The sequence below is a fragment of the Macaca mulatta genome, chromosome 19, assembly GCF_049350105.2.
Source record: "Macaca mulatta isolate MMU2019108-1 chromosome 19, T2T-MMU8v2.0, whole genome shotgun sequence".
In the NCBI taxonomy this organism is placed as follows: domain Eukaryota; kingdom Metazoa; phylum Chordata; class Mammalia; order Primates; family Cercopithecidae; genus Macaca; species Macaca mulatta.
This window is the reverse complement of record NC_133424.1, coordinates 67,868,507-67,889,676: the sequence shown is the minus strand read 5'-3', so window position 1 is coordinate 67,889,676 and position 21,170 is coordinate 67,868,507. Positions and strand designations below refer to the sequence as shown.

Genomic DNA, 21,170 nt, shown 5'->3' with positions numbered 1-21,170 from the left:
TCAGCCTCTTGAGTAGCTGGGATTACAGCCTCTTGAGTAGCTAGGATTGAGTATCGAGGACGCCCACCACCACACCTGGCTAATTTTTGAGTTGCGGTTTCACCATGTTGGCCAGGCCGATCTTGAACTCCGGACCTCAGGCAATTCTCCCGCTTCAGCCTCCCAAAGTGCTGGGATTACAGGCGTGAGCCATCATGCCTGGCCTCATCTTCAATTTTGTTAAAAAATCATTAAGTATGACAATTTTACTGTAGTTGAGCTAGAAATGTTCCTTACTTTTACAGATAGGTACACCCTAGTGTTTGGGCCCAATTTATCATGATGCCTGTAGTTTAGTTTATAACTTGTAGCTTTTCATGAAGGAAAATTTTCCAGCATGACCAAAAACAGAGGAATAAAATGAGTCCCTTTCCTCTCACCTGTTTCACCACCCACCCAGCCCCCCATACACACACACACACACACAGACACACACACACCCCCCCAGCCCCCCATACACACACACACACAGACACACCCAGCCCCATACATACACACACACACACACAGACACACCCAGCCCCCCATACACACACACACACACACACACCCAGCCCCATACAAACACACACACACCCAGCCCCCCATACACACACACACACACAGACACACCCAGCCCCCCATACACACACACACACACACACCCCCAGCCCCATACAAACACACACACACCCAGCCCCCCATACACACACACACACACAGACACACCCAGCCTCCCCCACACACACACACACCCAGCCCCCCAGACACACACACACACAGACACACACACACACACACACATTTTCTTTTCTTTTGCCAGACTGTTTTTTTGTTTGTTTCTGAGACAGAGTTTCGCTCGTTGCCCAGGCTGGAGTGCAATGGTGTGATCTCGGCTCACTGCAACCTCCGCCTCCCAGGTTCAAGTGATTCTCCTGCCTCAGCCTCCCGAGTAGCTGGGATTACAGGCATACGAGTCACCACACCCGGCTAATTTTGTATTTTTAATAGAGACGGGGTTTCTCCATGTTGGTCAGGCTGGTCTCAAACTCCCGACCTCAGGTGATCCGCCCACCTCGGCCTCCCAAAGTACTGGGATTACAGGCGTGAGTCACCGCGCCCAGCTGGCCAGACGATTTTAAAGTAAACACACCAAGCTACTCAGCATTTCCATTTCCAAAAGACTTCACATCTATCATTTACTTGAAACTAGTTTGTATGCCCCCCCAACAAAGAAATAAAGATCAAGAAAATAAGGCCAAATGGTCACATCTGTGAAGTGTAGCCAATGGGTGTTCATGACAGCGCTTTTTTGCTTTTGTTTTGTTGTGATTATTTTTGTTTGTTTTTGAGACGGGGTCCCGCTCCGTTGCCCAGGCTGGAGTGCAGTGTCGTGATCTCGGCTCACCACAACCTCCGCCTCCCAGGGTTCAAGAGATTCTCCTGCTTCTGCCTCCCCAGTAGCTGGGATGACGGGCATGGACAGCGCTTTTTCGACTTTTCTGTAGGTTTGTGACTTTCTCCAGTCTAACCTCAGAAGAGTCAAACAGCAAAGGAAGTTCTACCTCTGACCCTCCTTGGGCCCCATCCAGCTCCCCAGCGGCCAGCGCCACAGCCGGTTTCCTGCAGATCCTTCCAGAGCCTACGCGTCGCTGCCGCTGCTGTTTCTTTATTAATAGCAGGGCTGTAGTAGTAGTGGGAACACGAGTGGGGCAGGCAGCAGGCCTCTGAGTCACACAGACCTGGCCCGGGGCCCGCTCCCCTTCTGACCTTGTGTAACACGATCGCTTCTCGGAACCTCAGTTTCCTGCTCCGTAAACTGGGGATAAATACTGACCCTTTGGGCAGCTGGGAGGATCCAGTGTAAAGCCCTGTGCAGGGCTAGGCGCGGAACAGGTGCTGAGAACATGAGAGCACCTCTGTCCCTGGCGCTTCCCACAGCCACTTCAGCTCCCGAGTCCTGCGGGAGGAGGGGCAGGGCCTGGACTCCTGAGTCTGAGGGAGGAAGGGCTGGGGGCCTGGGTCTGATGGAGGAGGGGCTGGGACTCTGGACTCCTGGGTCTGAGAGAGGAGGGACTGGGGACCTGGGTCTGAGGAAGGAGGGGCTGGGACTCCGGACTCCTGGGTCTGATGGAGGAGGGGCTGGGGGCTTGGACTCCTGGGTCTGAGGGAGGAGGGACTGGGGGCCTCAGTCTCATGGAGGAGGGGCTGGGTGTCTGGACTCCTGGGTCTGAGGGAGGAGTGCCTAGGAGCCTGGACTGTTGGATCTGAGGGAGGAGGAGCTGGGGCCAGGACTCCTGGTGTGAAGGAGGAGGGCTTTGGGAATTGTTCCCTGGTCCCTGGACACCAGAGCTCCTGGCCTCTGGGGCAAGACAGAGACGCTCAGCTCTGGGCCTGTCATCCCAGTTCAGGTGTGTGGAGGGGTCTGTCCCACCCTTTCCTCTGCCCTCAGGCCTGGGCCTTGTTGGGGGTTCACAATATGTTTTGTCCCCTCTGTCCTGGGACTGGAGCCCAGACTCCAAGCCGGTCTAAGTTTGGAAGGGAGAGGGAGGGGGCAGCCGTCAGAGGGGGTGAGGGAGGGGTGTGGGGGGACAGGGTGTCTCTGTGTCTGAGCTGTCACACACACCCCTGTCCCGGGCCCAGAGAAAGGGAGGGACAAAGGCTATGAGAGAGAGTCAGGAACAAAGAGGAGGAGAGACGCAGAGACACTGGCAAGAGCGGACGGAGATGCCCAGAGGGGCTGGGAGAGACGGGAAACAGACAGACAGAGAGAGGGGAGCAGGCCGGGAGCAGAGCGTGGGGACACCCCCAGAGTTGGTGGAGAAAGAGTGGGGACAGTGTGCGGACAGCGGAGAGGGGCCGGTGACCCACAGAGACGGGACGGGGAGGGGGAGTCCCACCCCAGAGACCCAAGGGCAAGACAGAGACAGGGAGGGTGGAGAGAGACGGGGACAGAAGGAGACAAAGACTCAGAGAGAGAGAGACAGACAGAGAGAGACAGAGACAGAGAGAGACAGAGACAGAGAGAGAGACAGAGACAGAGAGAGAGACAGAGACACAGAGAGAGAGACAGAGACAGAGAGAGAGACAGACAGAGAGAGACAGAGACAGAGAGAGACAGAGACAGAGAGAGAGACAGAGACAGAGACAGAGAGAGAGACAGAGACAGAGAGAGAGACAGAGGGGCAAGGGAGAGACTGAGAGAGAAGTGTTCATGTAGGAGGAAGGAGAGACTGGGGTTGGCTAAAGAGAGGGGAAGAGAGGGTGGGGGATTCAGGGCGGTCCCCTGGGAAGCACAGCGAGAAATACACCCAGAGGGTGGCAGGAGGGCACAGAGAGGCAGAGACACTCCTCCAGACAGACAGACTCAGACAGACAAAGGGCGACTGAGGCTGACCTTGCAGACAAGCTTCCAGCCCTTGGCCCTGCGCAGCGAGAACCTGTGGGGTGCCCGGGGCTGGTCGCTCTCTGGGGAGCCCTGACAGGGGGAGTCCTGCCCAAGGGCCACCCCACGTCAGGAAGCCCTGAGATGGAGCGCAGGGCCTCCGAGACCCCTGAGGATGGGGACCCAGAGGTGAGAGACGGGAGACAGGGGAGGAAGACACAGAGAAAAGAAGGAGAGGCAAGAGGCAACACGGGGAGACAGAGGAAGAGAAACAGAAAACAGGGAAATGCAAAGATCTCAGAGACCCAGACCCAGGGAGAGAGGATGACTGAGATCCAAGGACACACAGTGAGACAGAGGCCCCCAGAGAAATGGACTCAGAAACACAGAGCGGGATGCACAGGGGAAGAGGACGGTGGAGAGAGAGACTGGGGTGGGCGGGGGGCCCGTGTGGACTGAGGATGCACCCCCGCTTAGGGCTGGGGGCTCCTGGTCCACTCCCACAGATGGGGGCAGGCGGGGCCTCTGTGACAAGGACCCCTAACCTCGCCAGAACACAAAAACAGGTGGCCCGAGTCCGGGTGAGTCACTGTGACTCATCCTCCTCTCTGGGGACAGTGACCCCTGTCCCCTGCCCCCACCCTCCATCCCCGGACTGCGCCGTGACCTCCTCCCTCACCATTCTCAGCGGACCCCAGACTCGCCCCTTCCTCACCCTGCCCCTCTCCCATAGGAGGACACAGCCACAGCCCTCCAACGGCTGGTGGAGCTGACGGCCAGCAGGGTGACCCCCGTGAGGAGCCTTCGGGACCGGTACCACCTCATCCGGAAGCTGGGCTCCGGCTCCTACGGCCGCGTGCTCCTCGCCCAGCCTCACCAGGGGGGTGAGTTCGGCCACCCAAGGGCAGCCTCCCGAACCGCCACATAATAAGCGTTCTGGGAAGCCACCCAACCAGGGAGAATTCCCAGGAGGAGCTGATGGGGACCCTTCTCGGTGGGGACGCTCTGAAAGTTAAGAGCTCTGGGATCTTCTGAGAAACACAGGCCCCACCCCAGAGAGGGCGAGGGGCTGCCTATGGTCCCACGGCAAGACAGGTTTGCAACTCAGGTTGGAACTCAAGTCACCATCATGCCTCTTACTTGATGCCAGGGGAAACTGAGGCCCGGAGAGGGTGAGGCGGCTGTGGAAGCCCATGCTGCAGTCCGAGGCAGAGCAGGGAGGGTCTTCAAAGAAGGTCTCCTCCCACCCACACCTCACAGAGGGAGGAGCCCGTGCTGCCCATGAGAAGTGTGAGGCTCAGAGAGGTTACACGGCTTCCCTCAGGGCCTGTGCACAGCAGGACCGAGGCTGCCTGAGTGTCCCCCCAACCCATCTCCCTGGCAGGTCCGGCTGTGGCTCTGAAGCTCCTGCGTCGGGATTTGGTCCCGAGAAGCACCTTCCTGAGGGAGTTCTGTGTGGGCCGCTGCGTCTCTGCACATCCAGGCCTGCTGCAGACCCTGGCAGGACCCCTACAGACCCCCCGCTATTTTGCCTTCGCCCAGGAGTACGCGCCCTGTGGGGACCTCAGCGGGATGCTGCAGGAAAGGGTGAGGCCACGAGGGACAAAGGTTGGGAGCGCTTTTCCCAGGTCCAACTCTGTCCCAAGCCTCGTCTCTCTCTATCTCCAACTCTGACCCCCAAATCAGGACCCGCCCAACCCATCTCCACCCTGAGCCCCCACATGACCTCCCCCTTTCTAATTCTCAACGAGTTTCTATGCCTGACCTCAACCCTAATCCATCTAATCATCCAAACACAAGCATGGAAGGGCAGGGAGCTGGGGGTGGGATTGAGGATGGACTAGGGTCAATGAAGGGGATGGGGATGGAGACAGGGTTGGGATTTTAGTTGACTCTGGGGTTAGTGGACTCATGGGCATGGGTGGAGTTGGGTAGGTTGAGTTTAGAGTTGATTATAGATTGATCATAAGTATGGAGAAAAGCATGAATAGGGTTGCAGAGGGAAACAGAGATGGTTGAGGATGTATATACAGACTGAGTTGGAGATGGGCTGTAATGGGGTTTCTTCTAGAAAGGAGACCAGGTCAGGACAGAACCCATGAGATTCTAGGGCCTCTTGAGTTTGGAGATTAGAGGTAGGGATAGTTTCAGGAATAGATTTTGGATTTGAGATAATGTTGGGGATAAATGGAAGGAACAAAAGAAGGAAAGGGATGAGGAAGGTATATGTGGATGAATGAGTCTCATTGAGAATTAGAAGGGTGGAAGGATGGGTGAGTGGATGGATGGATGGGTGAATAGATGGATGGAAGGAAGTTTTGGTAGATGGATGGGTGGGTGGATGGATGGGTGGGTGGGTGGATGGATGGATGGATGGATGAAAGGTTTGGTGGGTGAGTGGATGGGTGAGTGGGTGGATGGATGGATGGATGAAAGGACTGGTGGGTGGATGGATGGATTGATGGAAGGAAGGATTGGTGGGTGGATGGATGGATGGATGAAAGGTTTGGTGGGTGAGTGGATGGATGGATGAGTGGATGGGTGGGTGGGTGGATGGAAGGATTGGTGGATGGATGGGTAGGTGGATGGATGAGTGGATGGATGAAAGGTTTGGTGGGTGAGTGAGTGGATGGATGGATGAGTGGATGGGTGAGTGAATGGATGGATGGATGAGTGGATGGATGAGTGGGTGGATGGAAGGATTGGTGGATGGATGATAGATGGACAGTGAATGGATGGGTGAAAGGAAGCAAGGGAGGATGAATATATGGATGTTGTATATTAAATAATTGAATAACTTACTGGATTGCTGACTGGTTGGTGGAACGGATGTTGGATGGACACACTGTTGAATACTGTTGGAAGGATGGATGGCTTCATGGATGGATTGCTGCCTGGCCAGCTGGCTGGCTAGATGGATAGATAATCAATTGATGAAATAAACCAGGGGATTTTAGAACAGACTCTGAGTTAGAGATGGAGTCTAGACTCGTATAAGACTAAGATTAGGGGTAAGAATGAAATTTGAGTTCTCACTGGAGAAGATCTGGATGATCAGATTATAAAAGATATATAAGAAATGCCTGGCCGGGCGCGGTGGCTCAAGCCTGTAATCCCAGCACTTTGGGAGGCCGAGACGGGCGGATCACGAGGTCAGGAGATCGAGACCATCCTGGCTAACACGGTGAAACCCCGTCTCTACTAAAAAAAAAAAAAAAAAAAAAAAAAAAAAAAAAAAAAGAGATGCCTGAGTATTTGAGTTAGGAGAATCTTTGAAAGAAGCTCAAAGGAACTACTGGTTATAACTGGGATTCCAGTGGGGAAAACTGGGAGACCAGCGGGGAGTTGGTCTATTGGAGTGCAGACATGGCTGCAGGTTGAGGTTGAGGATGATGGAGAGAGTCTTTGGGAGCAAGTGGTGGGAACACTGGAGGTAGCCACTAGTCTGGGGTTCTAGATTCTCAAACCCCAAGAGTCAAACCTTTAGGACTTAGGAGTCTACAGCCTCTTTCAAGAATTATTCAGAAGGAACCAACGGGTGTGGTGCCTCAGGCCTGTAATCCCAGCACTTTGCGAGGCCAAGGCAGGAGGATCACTTGAGGCCAGGAATTTGAGAACAGCCTGGACAACATAAAATAGACAAAACCAAGGCACTCTGACCTTCCTCCTGTCTTCTTGACCTCAGGGCCTTCCCGAGCTGCTGGTGAAACGGGTGGTGGCCCAGCTGGCAGGAGCTCTGGATTTCCTCCACAGCCGGGGGCTGGTCCATGCAGATGTCAAGCCGGACAACGTGCTGGTCTTCGACCCAGTCTGCAGCCGTGTGGCCCTGGGAGACCTGGGTCTGACCCGGCCGGAGGGCAGCCCGACCCCTGCCCCACCAGGGCCTCTGCCCACGGCACCACCTGAGCTCTGCCTCCTGCTACCGCCCGACACTCTGCCTCTGCGGCCAGCCGTGGACTCCTGGGGCCTGGGGGTGCTTCTCTTCTGTGCTGCCACTGCCTGTTTCCCGTGGGACGTGGCACTGGCCCCCGACCCTGAGTTTGAGGCATTCGCTGGCTGGGTGACCACCAAGCCCCAGCCACCTCGGCCACCACCACCCTGGGACCAGTTTGCACCCCCAGCCATGGCCTTGCTCCAGGGGCTTCTGGACCTGGATCCTGAGACTAGGAGCCCCCCACTGGCTGTTCTGGACTTCCTGGGGGACAACTGGGGGTTGCAGGGGAACAGAGAGGGCCCTGGGGTTTTGGGGAGCATGTCCTATGAGGACAGGGAGGAGGGAGGTTCAAGCCTGGAGGAGTGGACAGATGACGGCGATGACGGCAAAAGTGGCGGGAGGACGGGGACAGATGGGGGAGCTCCCTGACCAGGTGACAGAGACAGGTGGCCAGAGCCTGGGCCAGAGGCCCTTCCCCCAGCCCCCAGGGCCACCTGGATGGAGAGACAGCTGCACCCGGGAGGACAGAGAGGGAACACATTGCACTCTCCCTACGGCACGCTGGGCTTGGACGCGCATTCCTCTTCCAACCGAGGACCCAAGAGTCCAGCTCCTGCCCCTCCTCTCTCAGACGCAGGGGTCCAGGCTCCCAGCCCTTCCTCCCTCAAGGACCTTTCCTCTTCCCCCCGTCCAGAATGCCTTTTTTTTTTGAGACGGAGTCTCACTCTGTCGCCCAGGCTGGAGTGCAGTGGCGCGATCTCGGCTCACTGCAAGCTCGGCCTTCTAGATTCATGCCATTCTCCTGCCTCAGCCTCCCAAGTAGCTGGGACTACGGGCACCCGCCACCACGCCCGGCTAATCTTTTGTATTTTTAGTAGAGACGGGGTTTCACCGTGTTAGCCAGGATGGTCTCCATCTCCTGACCTCGTGATCCACCCGCCTCAGCCTCCCAAAGTGCTGGGATTACAGGCGTGAGCCACAACACCCGGCCATCATGGAGTTCTGATGGGATCACTCCTCTCCTCTAAGACCTTCCGTGGCTCCCACTGTCCATGTCCCAAGATCTGAACTTTAGGACCCAACACCGTGTAAACCTCACCCTCTGCCTCCCTCATTTCTCTGGGCTCTGGGTGATGGCATGGGAGTCACTCATCTGTTCTGGACCTAAATCTACACATCTGAACACACACACACATGCACACACACACGCACACATGTGCATGCACGTGCACACACACGCATCCACGCATGCATGCACACACATGCACATGCACGCACACAAGCACACACGCACACACGCGCACACACACACGCACGCACACAAGCACACACATGCACACATGCACACACACACATGCACACATGCACACGCACGCACACAAGTACATACATGCACACACGCACACACACGCATGCACACATGCACACACATGCGCACACACACACGCACAGCTGCTGGCAGACATTGGCACACCGTGTGGCCTCCACCGAGAGCATCTTCCCCCGTCCCATGGCTCCAGAAACCGGCCCCACCCCCAGCCCTCTCTAGCCTCCAGGGGAACTTGTATTGGAACAATCCGTGTCTCTTTCTGACTCTCCAGGCTGGACCTGGTCTTCTCCATATTTAGATCCTTCCCAGTTCTGCTCCCACAGAGCACCACGGATTGTGATTGTCCCAGCTCCGTCCACCTTTCTCAGACCCACACTGAGAGCCTCCTAAGAGCCAGGTCTGGTGCCGACGGGTCTCCTTCCTCACCAAGGCCAGCCCGCGTCCCGCAGTTCCACGGCACCTCCCAGATAGGACACGGAGCCTGACTTGTGGAGGTTCACGCCTGCAGGACGGGGACGAACTAGATCCAAATCCGAGACCCCAGCACCCAGCGGAGGGTCAGGAACTGGAAACTGTTTCCCATGTAGGAAGGTATGCTTTTCGGCTGAGAAGTGAGCTCACTACATACGACGCGGCATCCTGGGCTCCATCCATCCTGGAAGTGCCACTGAAATAACAGCCTGGTGTTGGCCCAACTGTGAGCCTCGTAGTTTTGACAAATGTCTCTTGGTTTGCGTTGCGACGCCGGCACTGGGGGAGGGTGGGGGAGGGTGCATGGCAACTCTCCGCAGGATCTTGGCAACCACTTTATAAACCTAAAATGATTCCAAAATAAAAAATTTATTTAAAAAAATTAAGTGACTTCAAATCAGTCATGGCAGTACAAACCTGAAGGGTAGGTCGGGCGCGGTGGCTTAAAATCCCAGCACTTTGGGAGGCCGAGGTGGGTGGATCACCTGAGGTCAGGAGTTCCAGGCCAGCCTGGCCAACATAGTAAAACCCTATCTCTCCTAAAAATATAAAAATTAGCCAGGCGTGGTGGCACGCGCCTGTAGTCTCAGCTACTCAGGACGCCGAGGCATGAGAATCACTTGAACCCGGGAAGTGGAGATTGCAGTGAACTGAGATCGGGCCACTGCACTCCAGCCTGAGCAACAGAGCAAGACCCTGTCTCAAAAAAATAAAAACAAGCTGGGTGCGGTGGCTCACATCTGTAATCCCAGCATTTTGGGAGGCCGAGGCAGGTGGATCACCAGGTCAGGAGATCAAGACCAGCCTGGCCAACATGGTGAAACCGTCTCTACTAAAAAATACAAAAATGAGCCAGGCGGCCGGGCGTGGTGGTTCACGCCTGTAATCCCAGCACTTTGGGAGGCCGAGGTGGGCGGATCACAAGGTCAGGAGATGGAGACCACGGTGAAACCCCGTCTCTACTAAAAATAGAAAAAATTAGCCGGGCGCAGGGGCGGGCGCCTGTAGTCCCAGCTACTCGGGAGGCTGAGGCAGGAGAATGGCGTGAACCCGGGAGGCGGAGCTTGCAGTGAGCCGAGATTGCGCCACTGCACTCCAGCCTGGGCGACAGAGCGAGACTCCGTCTCAAAAAAAAAAAAAAAAAAAAAAATGAGCCAGGCATGGTGGCGAACGCCTGTAATCCCAGCTACTCGGGAGACTGAGGCAAGAGAATCACTCAAACCAGACAGTTGGAGGTTGCAGTGAGCCGAGATCGCGCCACTGCACTCCAGCCTGGGCGACAGAGCGAGATTCCGTCTCAAAAAGGAAAAAAAAAAAAAAAGAAATAAAAAACCCGGAAGGGTGGGTGCAACCGTCCCAGAAAAAAACAGGGGTCTGAAGTCCCACTGTGGCCCAAGGCTTGGGGACTTCGGAGTGGGGCTTAATCTCCCTGTGCTTGGAGCAGGGAGGCACTCACTGGCCTGTATTCCTACTGTGTGCTTTCAAACGATTTTTATTGTTATTCCTGTCTTTGGAATCAGGAGCCCTCCAGACCTTCCTCCCTCAGGCCCAGGAGTCCGGGTCCCGTGTAGAAAATGAAATCATCGCTGGAACCCACCCCCGCCTTGACCCCACCCAGCTGCCCCATCAACGCCCCATTGACAGGTCAGACACAAGTGCTTGGAGAGGAGTGTGCAGGGGGTCAGATGCTGGGGTCTTGTTTGGGGAAAGAATGAGACAATGAGATTCCAGAACGATGCAGTGTGGGATGACCTCAGACTTAGGGGGGCGGGAAGCAGGTGGTGGAGCAACTGGGAAGAGAGGGGCCTTGAGGCGGGTAGGGGAGGCCTCAGTTCTGTGCCTGAAAACTTCAGATGGGTGGGGGAAGCTAAGGCGTGGATTCCTGGGTCTGAGGGAGGAGGGGCTGGGGGTCTGGACTCCTGGGTCTGAGGGAGGAGGCGCTGGGGCCTAGACTCCTGGGTCTGAGGGAGGAGGGCCTGGGCCTGGACTCCTGGGTCTGAGGGAGGAGGCGCTGGGGCCTGGACTCCTGGGTCTGAGGGAGGAGGGGCTGGGGCCTGGACTCCTGGGTCTGAGGGAGGAGGGCTGAGCTCCTGGGTCAGGGTATTCGCCTGACCACAGCCAGTTCCAGGAGTCATCACACGATGTCGCTCTGCTCCCAGTGGGGACAGAAGGGGCGGGCCCGGGGCGGGGCCTTACGACCCCCAAAGTCGGGGCGGGGTCTTGGTCCTGGGCAGGCGTCTGCTGGCATGGGCCCTAAGTGCCAGGCACTGACCACAGCCGGCGGCTGAAGGGTCAGGCGGGCCTTGGAGGAGGTGAGGTCTGGAGGTCTGTGCCCAGGTTGGGAGGTGAGCAAGGTGCCCTGGCCTGAGGTGGGCAGCACCTGAGGGTGACTGTGCCAGGTGGCCTGAGTCCTTAGTCCCTCGGGGGAGGCCGGGCTGCACCTGGAGGCTGTAGAGTGGTGGAGGGTGAGGGAAACAGAATCTGGGGGTTCCCAGTTGTGTGAATTATATGAGGCTCCGGGAGAGAGGTGGGTCTGGCGGAGGAAGGGCTGCGGGTCTGGGTCTGAGGGAGGTGGCTGGGCTGTGAAAGTGCGACCCCAGGCCTGTCAGGAGCTTGGGGACTGATCCCCAGTGCTTGGTCCCATGCAGGACCCAGCCGTCCCAGGCCCTCTGCACAGCCCGCCCTCCCAGCCCTGAGCCCAAGAGCACCTGTTTGTTCTCAGGAGACAGAGGCTACTCATCCACCCCCAGGGCCCAAGTCTGTTTGCTTTGGAAACAAGATGGGGGAGTCTCAGTGGGGGAGTCTCAGTTATCTGGTTCATCTTTCAACGTCAGGGTGGCGGGTGGCGGCCGCGGCACGCAGGGATGTGGGGGCGGGGACGTCTGTGACCTAGGGTTTGAACTCACACCAGAGACTGGTCTCCCCGCCTCTCACCAAGAGGGAGACTGAGTCACAATTAGAAGTGCAATGAGTTCCCAGCCCCTCCTCCCTCAGACCCAGGAGTCCAGACCCCCAGTCCCCTCCTCCCTTGGGCCTGGGACCTGAGCCTGGGTGCCCCTTTCTGTCCTTACAGAGATGCCCGGCAAACAGTCTGAGGAAGGGCCGGTGGAGGCAGGGGCTTCGGAGGACAGCGAGGAGGAGGGTCTGGGCGGCCTGACGTTAGAGGAGCTCCAGCAGGGCCAGGAGGCTGCCCGGGTGCTGGAGGACATGATGGCGCTGAGCGCTCAGACCCTGGTCCGAGCCGAGGTGGACGAGCTCTACGAGGAAGTGCGTCCCCTGGGCCAGGGCCGCTATGGCCGCGTCCTTCTGGTCACCCATCGTCAGAAAGGTACCAGGCCGTGGGGTCCGAGGTGGCAGGGTTCAGCTGGGGGTGGGGCACGGGCCTGGGGTAGCCCAGGCTGGGGAGGCTGGTAGGCCTGAATCAAGTCTTACCTCTGCCCTCCACCGTGTTTTTTGTTGTTTTGGTTGGTTGGTTGTTTTGAGACAGCGTCTGGCTCTGTTGCCCAGGCTGGAGTGCAGTGGCACAATCTCACGGCAACTTCCACCTCCCAGGATCAAGTGATCCTCCTGCCTCGGCCTCCCATGCAGCCAGGATTATAAGCGTGCCCTACCACACCCAGCTACATTTCTCTGTGTGCATTTTTCTTTTTTAGTAGAGATGAGGTTTCCTATATTGGCCAGGGTGGTCTCGTACTCCTGGCCTCCAGTGATCCGCCTGCCTCAGCCTCCCAAATTGCTGGGATTACAGGCGTGAGCCACGGTGCCCCGCCAAAAACTGTGTGTTTTTTAAGGAACTCCCTTGCCCTCTCTGAGTCTCAGTTTCCTCCTTTGAAAAACGTGGGTAATGATTTCTACTTGGAAGAATAGTTGATCCTCTGAGTGTATGTGGATTGTTCTAGGTGCTGGGGGTGTATATGGATTGTTCTAGTTGCTGGTGGTGTATGTGGATTGCTGTAGTTGCTGGGGGTGTATATGGATTGCCGTGGTTGCTGGGGGTGTATGTGGATTGCCATAGTTGCTGGGGGTGTATGTGGATTGCCATAGTTGCTGGGGGTGTATGTGGATTGCCGTAGTTGCTGGGGGTGTATGTGGATTGCTGTAGTTGCTGGGGGTGTATGTGGATTGCCGTGGTTGCTGGGGGTGTATGTGGATTGCCATAGTTGCTGGGGGTGTATGTGGATTGCTGTGGTTGCTGGGGGTGTATGTGGATTGCTCTAGTTGCTGGGGGTGTATGTGGATTGCTCTAGTTGCTGGGGGTGTATGTGGATTGCCATAGTTGCTGGGGATGTATGTGGATTGCCATAGTTGCTGGGGATGTATGTGGATTGCTGTAGTTGCTGGGGGTGTATGTGGATTGCTGTAGTTGCTGGGGGTGTATGTAGATTGCTCTAGTTGCTGGGGGTGTATGTGGATTGCCATGTTGCTGGGGATGTATGTGGACTGCTGTAGTTGCTGGGGGTGTATGTGGATTGCCATAGTTGCTGGGGGTGTATGTGGATTGCTCTAGTTGCTGGGGGTGTATGTGGATTGTTCTAGTTGTGGGGGTGTATGTGGATTGCTGTAGTTGCTGGGGGTGTATGTAGATTGCTCTAGTTGCTGGGGGTGTATGTGGATTGTTCTAGTTGCTGGGGGTGTATGTGGATTGCCATAGTTGCTGGGGTATGTGGATTGCCGTAGTTGCTGGGGGTGTATGTGGATTGCTCTAGTTGCTGGGGGTGTATGTGGATTGCTCTAGTTGCTGGGGGTGTATGTGGATTGCAGTAGTTGCTGAGTGTGTATGTGGATTGCTCTAGTTGCTGGGGGTGTATGTGGATTGCTGTAGTTGCTGGGGGTGTATGTGGATTGCCATAGTTGCTGGGGGTGTATGTGGATTGCCATAGTTGCTGGGGGTGTATGTGGATTGCTCTAGTTGCTGGGGGTGTATGTGGATTGCAGTAGTTGCTGAGTGTGTATGTGGATTGCTCTAGTTGCTGGGGGTGTATGTGGATTGCAGTAGTTGCTGGGGGTGTATGTGGATTGCCATAGTTGCTGGGGGTGTATGTGGATTGCCGTAGTTGCTGGGGGTGTATGTGGATTGCAGTAGTTGCTGGGGGTGTATGTGGATTGCTGTAGTTGCTGGGGGTGTATGTGGATTGCCGTAGTTGCTGGGGGTGTATGTGGATTGTTCTAGTTGCTGGGGGTGTATGTGGATTGCCATAGTTGCTGGGGTATGTGGATTGCCGTAGTTGCTGGGGGTGTATGTGGATTGCTCTAGTTGCTGGGGGTGTATGTGGATTGCTGTGGTTGCTGGGGGTGTATGTGGATTGCCGTAGTTGCTGGGGGTGTATGTGGATTGCCGTAGTTGCTGGGGGTGTATGTGGATTGCTGTGGTTGCTGGGGGTGTATGTGGATTGCTGTAGTTGCTGGGGGTGTATGTGGATTGCTCTAGTTGCTGGGGGTGTATGTGGATTGCCATAGTTGCTGGGGGTGTATGTGGATTGCTGTAGTTGCTGGAGGTGTATGTGGATTGCTGTAGTTGCTGGGGGTGTATGTGGATTGCAGCTTTGACCTCCTGGGCTCAAGAGATCCACCCACCTCAGCTCCACAAGTAGCTGAGACTACAGCTGCATGCCACCACGCCCGGCTAATTTTTAAATTTTTGTTTAAAGATGAGGTCTCACTGTGTTGCCCAGGCTGGTCTCAAACCTGCCTCAAGTGATCCTCCTGCCTCAGCCTCCCAAAGAGCTGGGATTATAGGCGTGAGCCACCGCACCTGGCCAACAACAGAGCTCTGTTTCCTCACAGCTCTAGAGGCTGGAAGCCCAAGATCAAGATGTCAGCAGGGCTGGTTCTCCTGAGGCCTTTCTCCTTGGCTTGCCTTTGGCCATCTTCTCCCTGTGTCCTCACATGGTCGTCCCTCTGTGCGTGTCTGTGTCCTGATTTCCTCTTCTTATAAGGACACCAGTCACACTGGATGAGGGCCCGCCCACTCTAGTGACCTCATTTTACCTCTTTAAAGACCCTCTCTCCAAATACAGCCACATTCAGCAGTATGAGGGGTTAGGACTCCAACATATGAGTTTTGGGGAGACACAATTCAGTAATAACACACAGGGCAATAATGCGGCCACGCAACAGCACACCTCGGGAAGAGGCACAGACTCAGAGATCCAGCCCTGGGTGCTCACAGAGCCGGAGGCATGAGCAGTAATGGGTGGGGGCGATGCCAAGGAGGCCCCTCCACAGGCGTTTCACTGAACCTGCACCTGGCAGCTGATGGCTCAGAAATTAAAGAAACCAAGCCGGGCGCAGCAGCTCACACCTGTAATCCCAGCACTTTGGGAGGCCAAAGCAGGAGGATTGCTTGAGCCTAGGAGTTTGAGACCAGCCTGGGCAACATAGCGAGACTGTCTCTACAGATTTTTTTTTTAAAACTTAGCCAGTTAGCAGGAATTTCTGGCGTCAGGGAAAAAAAAAAAATTAGCTGGGTGTGCAATTAGCCCTGTGTGGTGATGCACAAATGTAGTCCCAGCTACTCGGGAGGCCTGGGCAGGAGACTCACCTGAGCCCAGGAGGTGGAGGTTGCAGTGAGCCACGACTGTGCTGCCGCCCTCCAGCCTGGAAGACAGAGAAAAACCCTGTCTTTAAAAAAAAAAAAAAAGGTGGGGGGGTATGTGTAGTGGCTCATACCTGTAATCTCAACGCTTCAGGAGGCTGAGGCAGGTCATCACCTGAGGCCAGGAGTTCGAGACCAGCCTGACCAACATGGTGAAATCCCATCTCTACTAAAAATATAAAAATTAGCTGGGTATGGTGGCAGATGCCTGTAATCCCAGCTACTCGGGAGGCTGAGGCAGGAGAATCGCTTGGACCCGGGAGGCAGAGGTTGCAGTGAGCCAAGATCGCACCATTGCACTCCAGCCTGGGCAACAAGCGTGAAACTGCATCTCAAAAAAAAAAAAAAAAAAAAAAAAAAAAGGACAACATCAGAAGTTCCTGTCTTCAGGGAGTTTAGCTCCTAGGAAATCGTTTCCACTCGTGACAAAATCCACAATTCCTAACTGGCTTTCTTACCCAGTATAGGTTACCTTTCCCCCAGGTGTCTCAAAAATACCTTTTTGCCTCAAACACGGGTTTGCTGTCATGAGAAGCCAAATGAGGTCATTGGAGAAATTTCATGGTATCCCTCCATCTCCATGGCTATGGGCTTGTAAGAAAGCAGGGTAGAAATTCACCACATACTGTTATTGTTTTATTTAATTTTCTAGAGATGCCACCACGCTCAGCTAATTAAAAAAAAATTTTTTTTTTACTCTGTTGCCCAGACTGGAGTGCAGTGGCACAATCTCGGCTCACTGCAACCTCTGCCTCCCGGGTTCAAGTAATTCTCCTGCCTCAGCCTGCAGAGTAGCTGAGATTACAGGCATGCGCCACCACATTCGACTAGTTTTTTGTGTTTCTAGTAGAGAAGGGGTTTCACCATGTTGACCAGGCTGGTCTCGAACTCCTGACCTCAAGCGATCCACCCGCCTCAGCCTCCCAAAGTGCTGGGATTACAGGCGTGAGCCACAGTGCCCGGCCTTTTTAAAACTTTTTTTAGAGATAGGGTCTCATTGTGTTGTCCGGGCTGGTCGTAAACTCCTGGCCTCAAAGTAGCCTCCCGCCTCGGTCTCTGAAAGCATTGGGATTTCAGGCCTGAGCCCCCAGCTGGGCCCCAGCGTGCTGTAACTATTGGCACTGCTGGTGATGCTTGCGTGGTGGCCGTGCTGTTAGGGTGGGCTCTGGAGGGAGGTGGGAGTTGGAGGAGGTGGAGATGGCCTATGGGAAAGAGTCCAAGCTGAGGGGCCATCGGGGGGACCACAGGGGAACAGAGCAGCTGGCCCAGGTGGCCCTTGGCTTCTGCACGCCTCCCACACTTGTCCCTCTGCCCCAGGCACACCCCTGGCACTGAAGCAGCTCCCGAAACCCCGCACGTCCCTCCGCGGCTTCCTGTACGAGTTCTGTGTGGGGCTCTCGCTGGGCGTGCACTCAGCCATCGTGACAGCCTACGGCATTGGCATCGAGTCAGCACAATCCTACAGCTTCCTGACGGAGCCCGTCCTGCACGGGGACCTCATGGCCTTCATCCAGCCCAAGGTGCGTAGGCAGACCCCACGCCGCCTTCGAGTGCCTCTCCCGCCTCACAGGAACGTCCTGAGCAGCCTGGGCCACAGGAACCACAGCCACTGCGTTGGGCCTCCCCGGGCCTCCCCTACCCGCCGGAGGCCCCTCACGGGGCCCACAGGACTCGTGGAGTCGTTAGGCCTCTTTGGAGTTCACAGACATCACAGAACCCACACGATACACTATGGAGACCCACCAGGTAGCATCGGGTCACACTGGACCCCAATCAAGTCACAGGCCCTACAGGGTCACCCGAGGCCCGGCTTAACCTACAGGCCCTACAGGGTCACCCGAGGCCCCGCTTAACCTACAGGCCCTACAGGGTTGCCCCAGGCCCCACTAAACCCACAGGCCCCATGGGGTCACCCCAGGTCCCACTAAACCCACAGGCCTCATAGAGTCACACTAGGCCTTATGGGGTCACTCTAGGCCCCCTAAACCCACAGGCCTCACAGGTCACACTAGGCCCCACTAAACCCACAGGCCTCACAGGCCACACTAGGCCTCACAGGGTCACCCTAGGCCCCACTACACCTACAAGCCCCATGGGGTCACAGTAGGCCTTATGGGGTCACCCTAGGCCTCCTAAACCCACAGGCCTCACAGGTCACACTAGGTCCCACTAAACCCACAGGCCTCATGGGGTCACACTAGGCCCCACTAAACCCACAGGCCTCACAGGCCACACTAGGCCTCACAGGGTCACCCTAGGCCCCACTACACCCACAAGCCCCATGGGGTCACAGTAGGCCTTATGGGGTCACCCTAGGCCTCCTAAACCCACAGGCCTCACAGGTCACACGGCCTCACGGCGCTATTCACCATCTTCCTTACCGGCCTCCTTAGTGTCCTGGGCCTGCTTCCTGGGCTGAGGAGGGGCCCCGCGGTCCCGGTTGCTTTCCGTGGCCTCGGGGCACTGGGCCCTGACCCCTCTCCCCGCAGGTGGGCCTCCCACAGCCTGCAGTGCACCGCTGCGCCGCCCAGCTGGCCTCCGCCCTGGAGTACATCCACGCCCGCGGCCTGGTGTACCGGGACCTGAAGCCGGAGAACGTCCTGGTGTGCGACCCGGACTGTCGACACTTTAAGCTGACCGACTTCGGCCACACGAGGCCTCGCGGGACCCTGCTGCGCCTGGCCGGGCCGCCCATCCCCTACACGGCCCCCGAGCTCTGCGCGCCCCCGCCCCTCCCCGAGGGCCTGCCCATTCAGCCCGCCCTGGACGCCTGGGCGCTGGGCGTCCTGGTCTTCTGCCTGCTCACGGGCTACTTCCCCTGGGACCAGCCCCTGGCCGAGGCCGACCCCTTCTACGAGGACTTCCTCATCTGGCAGGCGTCGGGCCAGCCCCAGGACCGTCCTCAGCCCTGGTTCGGCCTGGCCCCCGCGGCCGACGCGCTTCTGTGGGGGCTGCTGGACCCTCACCCCCGAAGGAGGAGCGCTGTGAGCTCCATCAGGGAGCACCTGGGGCGCCCCTGGAGGCAGCGGGAGGGTGAGGCTGAAGAAGTGGGAGGGGTGGAAGAGGAGGCTGGGCAGTGAGGAGGCCCCGGGGCATGCAGAAAGGGACGCTGCGCCATCGAGGCCTCCAAGGCCAACGGCTTTTGGTTTCTCCTCTGTGTGTTTTCATCCATGGGGCTTGGGGCTCCCCTCTGCGTCCTCCTCCTCTCTCCTCTCTGCAGGCTGTATGCCTCCCTGGGTCCATGGGGGCCTCAGACCTCTGCATGTCCCTCCATACCTGCCACCACCTTACCCAGGGTCTCAGACCTCCGCGGGTCTCTCGGTACCTGCCGCCACCTTCCTCAGGGCCTCTGCACTCGCTGTTTGCTGGGGACACTTTAGGCTCATCCCCTCACCACTGCGTTTTCATTTTGTTTTGAGACAGGGTCTCCCTCTGTCTCCCAGGCTGGAGTGCGGTGGTGCGATCTCTGCTCACTGCCGTCTGGAAATCTACAGCTCAAACAATCCTCCTGCCTCAGCCTCCTGAGTAGCTTGAGACTACAGGCATGTGCCACCACTCAAGGCTAATTTTTAACTTTTTTTAAGAGATGGACGGATCTTGCTATGTTGCCCAGGTGGGTCTCAACTCCCGGCCTCAAACAATCCTCCTGCCTCAGCCTCCTGAGTAGCTGGGACTACAGGCATGTGCCACCATGCTCGGCTAATTTTTTAAATTTTTTTAGAGATGGTGGGGGGCGAGTCCTGCTAGCTCAGGCTAGTCTCAAACTCCTGGCCTCAAGTGAGTCTCCCACCTCGGCCTCCCACAGTGCTGGGGTTACAGCTGTGCATCCTAAATGCTTACTGTCTGCCTCCTCATCCCCCCACTCTATTATTTCTCTAGAACACGGGTCTTCTTCTAACTGTATGCCTTACTTTTTGTGGTTATTTTGTGAGCTCCTGGCGTTGGAGGTCTTTGCAACCTCCCATTTGCTGACGGACTCATGTACCCAGCCATGGCCTGCAGCAGGGGTCAGGAAACGTCTGTTAAATAAATGAACCCGTCCGGTGTGGCATGGCCTCCCCTCCGTCCCTGTCCTCCTGTCGTCCTCTCTCCTTCTCTCCGGCCAGGTCTCCCTCCCATGCAGCACCACCCTCTCTGTGATGTGTTTTGCCTTCTCTCGCCCCAGCCGCCCTGCAAATAAACTGCGTCTGGCACTCAGATCCCAGTGCTGCTGCGAGTCTGTCTGCTCGGGAACAAGAAGGGGAGTTTGCATCAGAGGGCGTGTGGAGCGGGGCGGGAGGTGCAGAGGTGGAGAGACAGAGACGGAGAAACAGAGAGCAGGGAGAGATGGAGAGAGACAGAGACACACACACAGAGAAACAGAGAGATGGGGGAGAGAAAAAGAAGGAGAGATGCAGATAGAGAAACAGACACCCAGAAAAAGAAACAGGTGGAGGAAGAGAGAGAGAGAGTGTCAGCGAAACAGAGAGACACAGACACATACAGAGGTAGAAAGAGAAACGGGGAGAGAGAGAAACAGAGAGATGGAGAGAGACAAACACAGAGAGAGAGAGAGAGAGATGCAGACAGAGAAAGACAGAGAGGAAGAGAGAGAGAGACAGACGGAGGGGCGAGGATGAGCCGCCTGAGCTCATGGTGCTGCCTGAGCCTCCCCGCTGTCCTCTAGGGTCTCCTGGCGGCAGCCTCCCCGCTGTCCTCTAGGGTGTCCTGGCGGCAGCCTCCCCGCTGTCCTCTAGGGTCTCCTGGCGGCAGCCTCCCCGCTGTCCTCTAGGGTGTCCTGGCGGCAGCCTCCCCGCTGTCCTCTAGGGTGTCCTGGCGGCAGCCTCCCCGCTGTCCTCTAGGGTCTCCTGGCGGCAGCCTCCCCGCTGTCCTCTAGGGTGTCCTGGCGGCAGCCTCCCCGCTGTCCTCTAGGGTGTCCTGGCGGCAGCCTCCCCGCTGTCCTGTAGGGTGTCCTGGCGGCAGCCTCCCCGCTGTCCTGTAGGGTGTCCTGGCGGCAGCCTCCCCGCTGTCCTGTAGGGTGTCCTGGCGGCAGCCTCCCCGCTGTCCTCTAGGGTGTCCTGGCGGCAGCCTCCCCGCTGTCCTGTAGGGTGTCCTGGCGGCAGCCTCCCCGCTGTCCTGTAGGGTGTCCTGGCGGCAGCCTCCCCGCTGTCCTCTAGGGTGTCCTGGCGGCAGCCTCCCCGCTGTCCTGTAGGGTGTCCTGGCGGCAGAGCTGTGGGCAGGAGGGAGTGAGCCACTTGCTTCTAAGAATCCCTTTCCTTTACCAAAGTGTGTGTGCTAACAATGGAATGAAAAATACCGTCCTCAAAGCTTCCATCAAGGAACTCTATATGCATGTGTGGATAAGTGTGAGTGTGAGTGTGTGTGTGTGTGAGAGTGTGTGTGTGTAAGAGTGTGTGTGAGAGTGCATGAGTGGGAGAGTGTGTGTGCACATATGTGA

General features: G+C 56.8%; 2 protein-coding genes across 7 annotated transcripts; both read left to right on the top strand.

The window, feature by feature from the left end:
- Window positions 1–2,659: 2,659 nt before the first annotated feature.
- SBK3 (SH3 domain binding kinase family member 3) lies at window positions 2,660–9,360 on the top strand. Of its 3 annotated transcripts, XM_077981918.1 has the most exons (5): window positions 2,660–2,953; window positions 3,140–3,592; window positions 4,137–4,287; window positions 4,788–4,990; window positions 7,089–9,360. In XM_077981918.1, exons 2-5 carry the CDS (start codon window positions 3,548–3,550, stop codon window positions 7,764–7,766), a joined length of 1,077 nt encoding a protein of 358 aa, XP_077838044.1. In that variant the 5' UTR covers window positions 2,660–2,953; window positions 3,140–3,547; the 3' UTR covers window positions 7,767–9,360. The 3 variants fall into 3 exon arrangements, with proteins under 3 accessions (XP_077838044.1, XP_014980441.2, XP_077838043.1); XM_015124955.3 differs by having other exon boundaries at window positions 2,660–3,592; XM_077981917.1 differs by lacking the exons at window positions 2,660–2,953; window positions 3,140–3,592 and adding an exon at window positions 3,600–3,984.
- SBK2 (SH3 domain binding kinase family member 2) lies at window positions 7,868–19,930 on the top strand. 4 transcript variants are annotated; one of them, XM_028838381.2, is made up of 5 exons: window positions 7,868–9,258; window positions 10,659–10,782; window positions 12,212–12,466; window positions 17,051–17,253; window positions 18,223–19,930. In XM_028838381.2, exons 2-5 carry the CDS (start codon window positions 10,713–10,715, stop codon window positions 18,811–18,813), a joined length of 1,119 nt encoding a protein of 372 aa, XP_028694214.1. In that variant the 5' UTR covers window positions 7,868–9,258; window positions 10,659–10,712; the 3' UTR covers window positions 18,814–19,930.
- Window positions 19,931–21,170: the final 1,240 nt, after the last annotated feature.

Bases quoted from the DNA above. Each gene is read 5' to 3' on its own strand.
- SBK3 (XM_077981917.1), top strand. From the start codon at position 3,775: ATGGACTCAGAAACACAGAGCGGGATGCACAGGGGAAGAGGACGGTGG. The intron at 4,288-4,787 runs GTGAGTTCGGCC...TCTCCCTGGCAG, and splicing joins CGCCCAGCCTCACCAGGGGG to GTCCGGCTGTGGCTCTGAAG. The intron at 4,991-7,088 runs GTGAGGCCACGA...TCTTGACCTCAG, and splicing joins GCGGGATGCTGCAGGAAAGG to GGCCTTCCCGAGCTGCTGGT.
- SBK2 (XM_028838381.2), top strand. From the start codon at position 10,713: ATGAAATCATCGCTGGAACCCACCCCCGCCTTGACCCCACCCAGCTGC. The intron at 12,467-17,050 runs GTACCAGGCCGT...CCTCTGCCCCAG, and splicing joins GGTCACCCATCGTCAGAAAG to GCACACCCCTGGCACTGAAG. The intron at 17,254-18,222 runs GTGCGTAGGCAG...CTCTCCCCGCAG, and splicing joins TGGCCTTCATCCAGCCCAAG to GTGGGCCTCCCACAGCCTGC.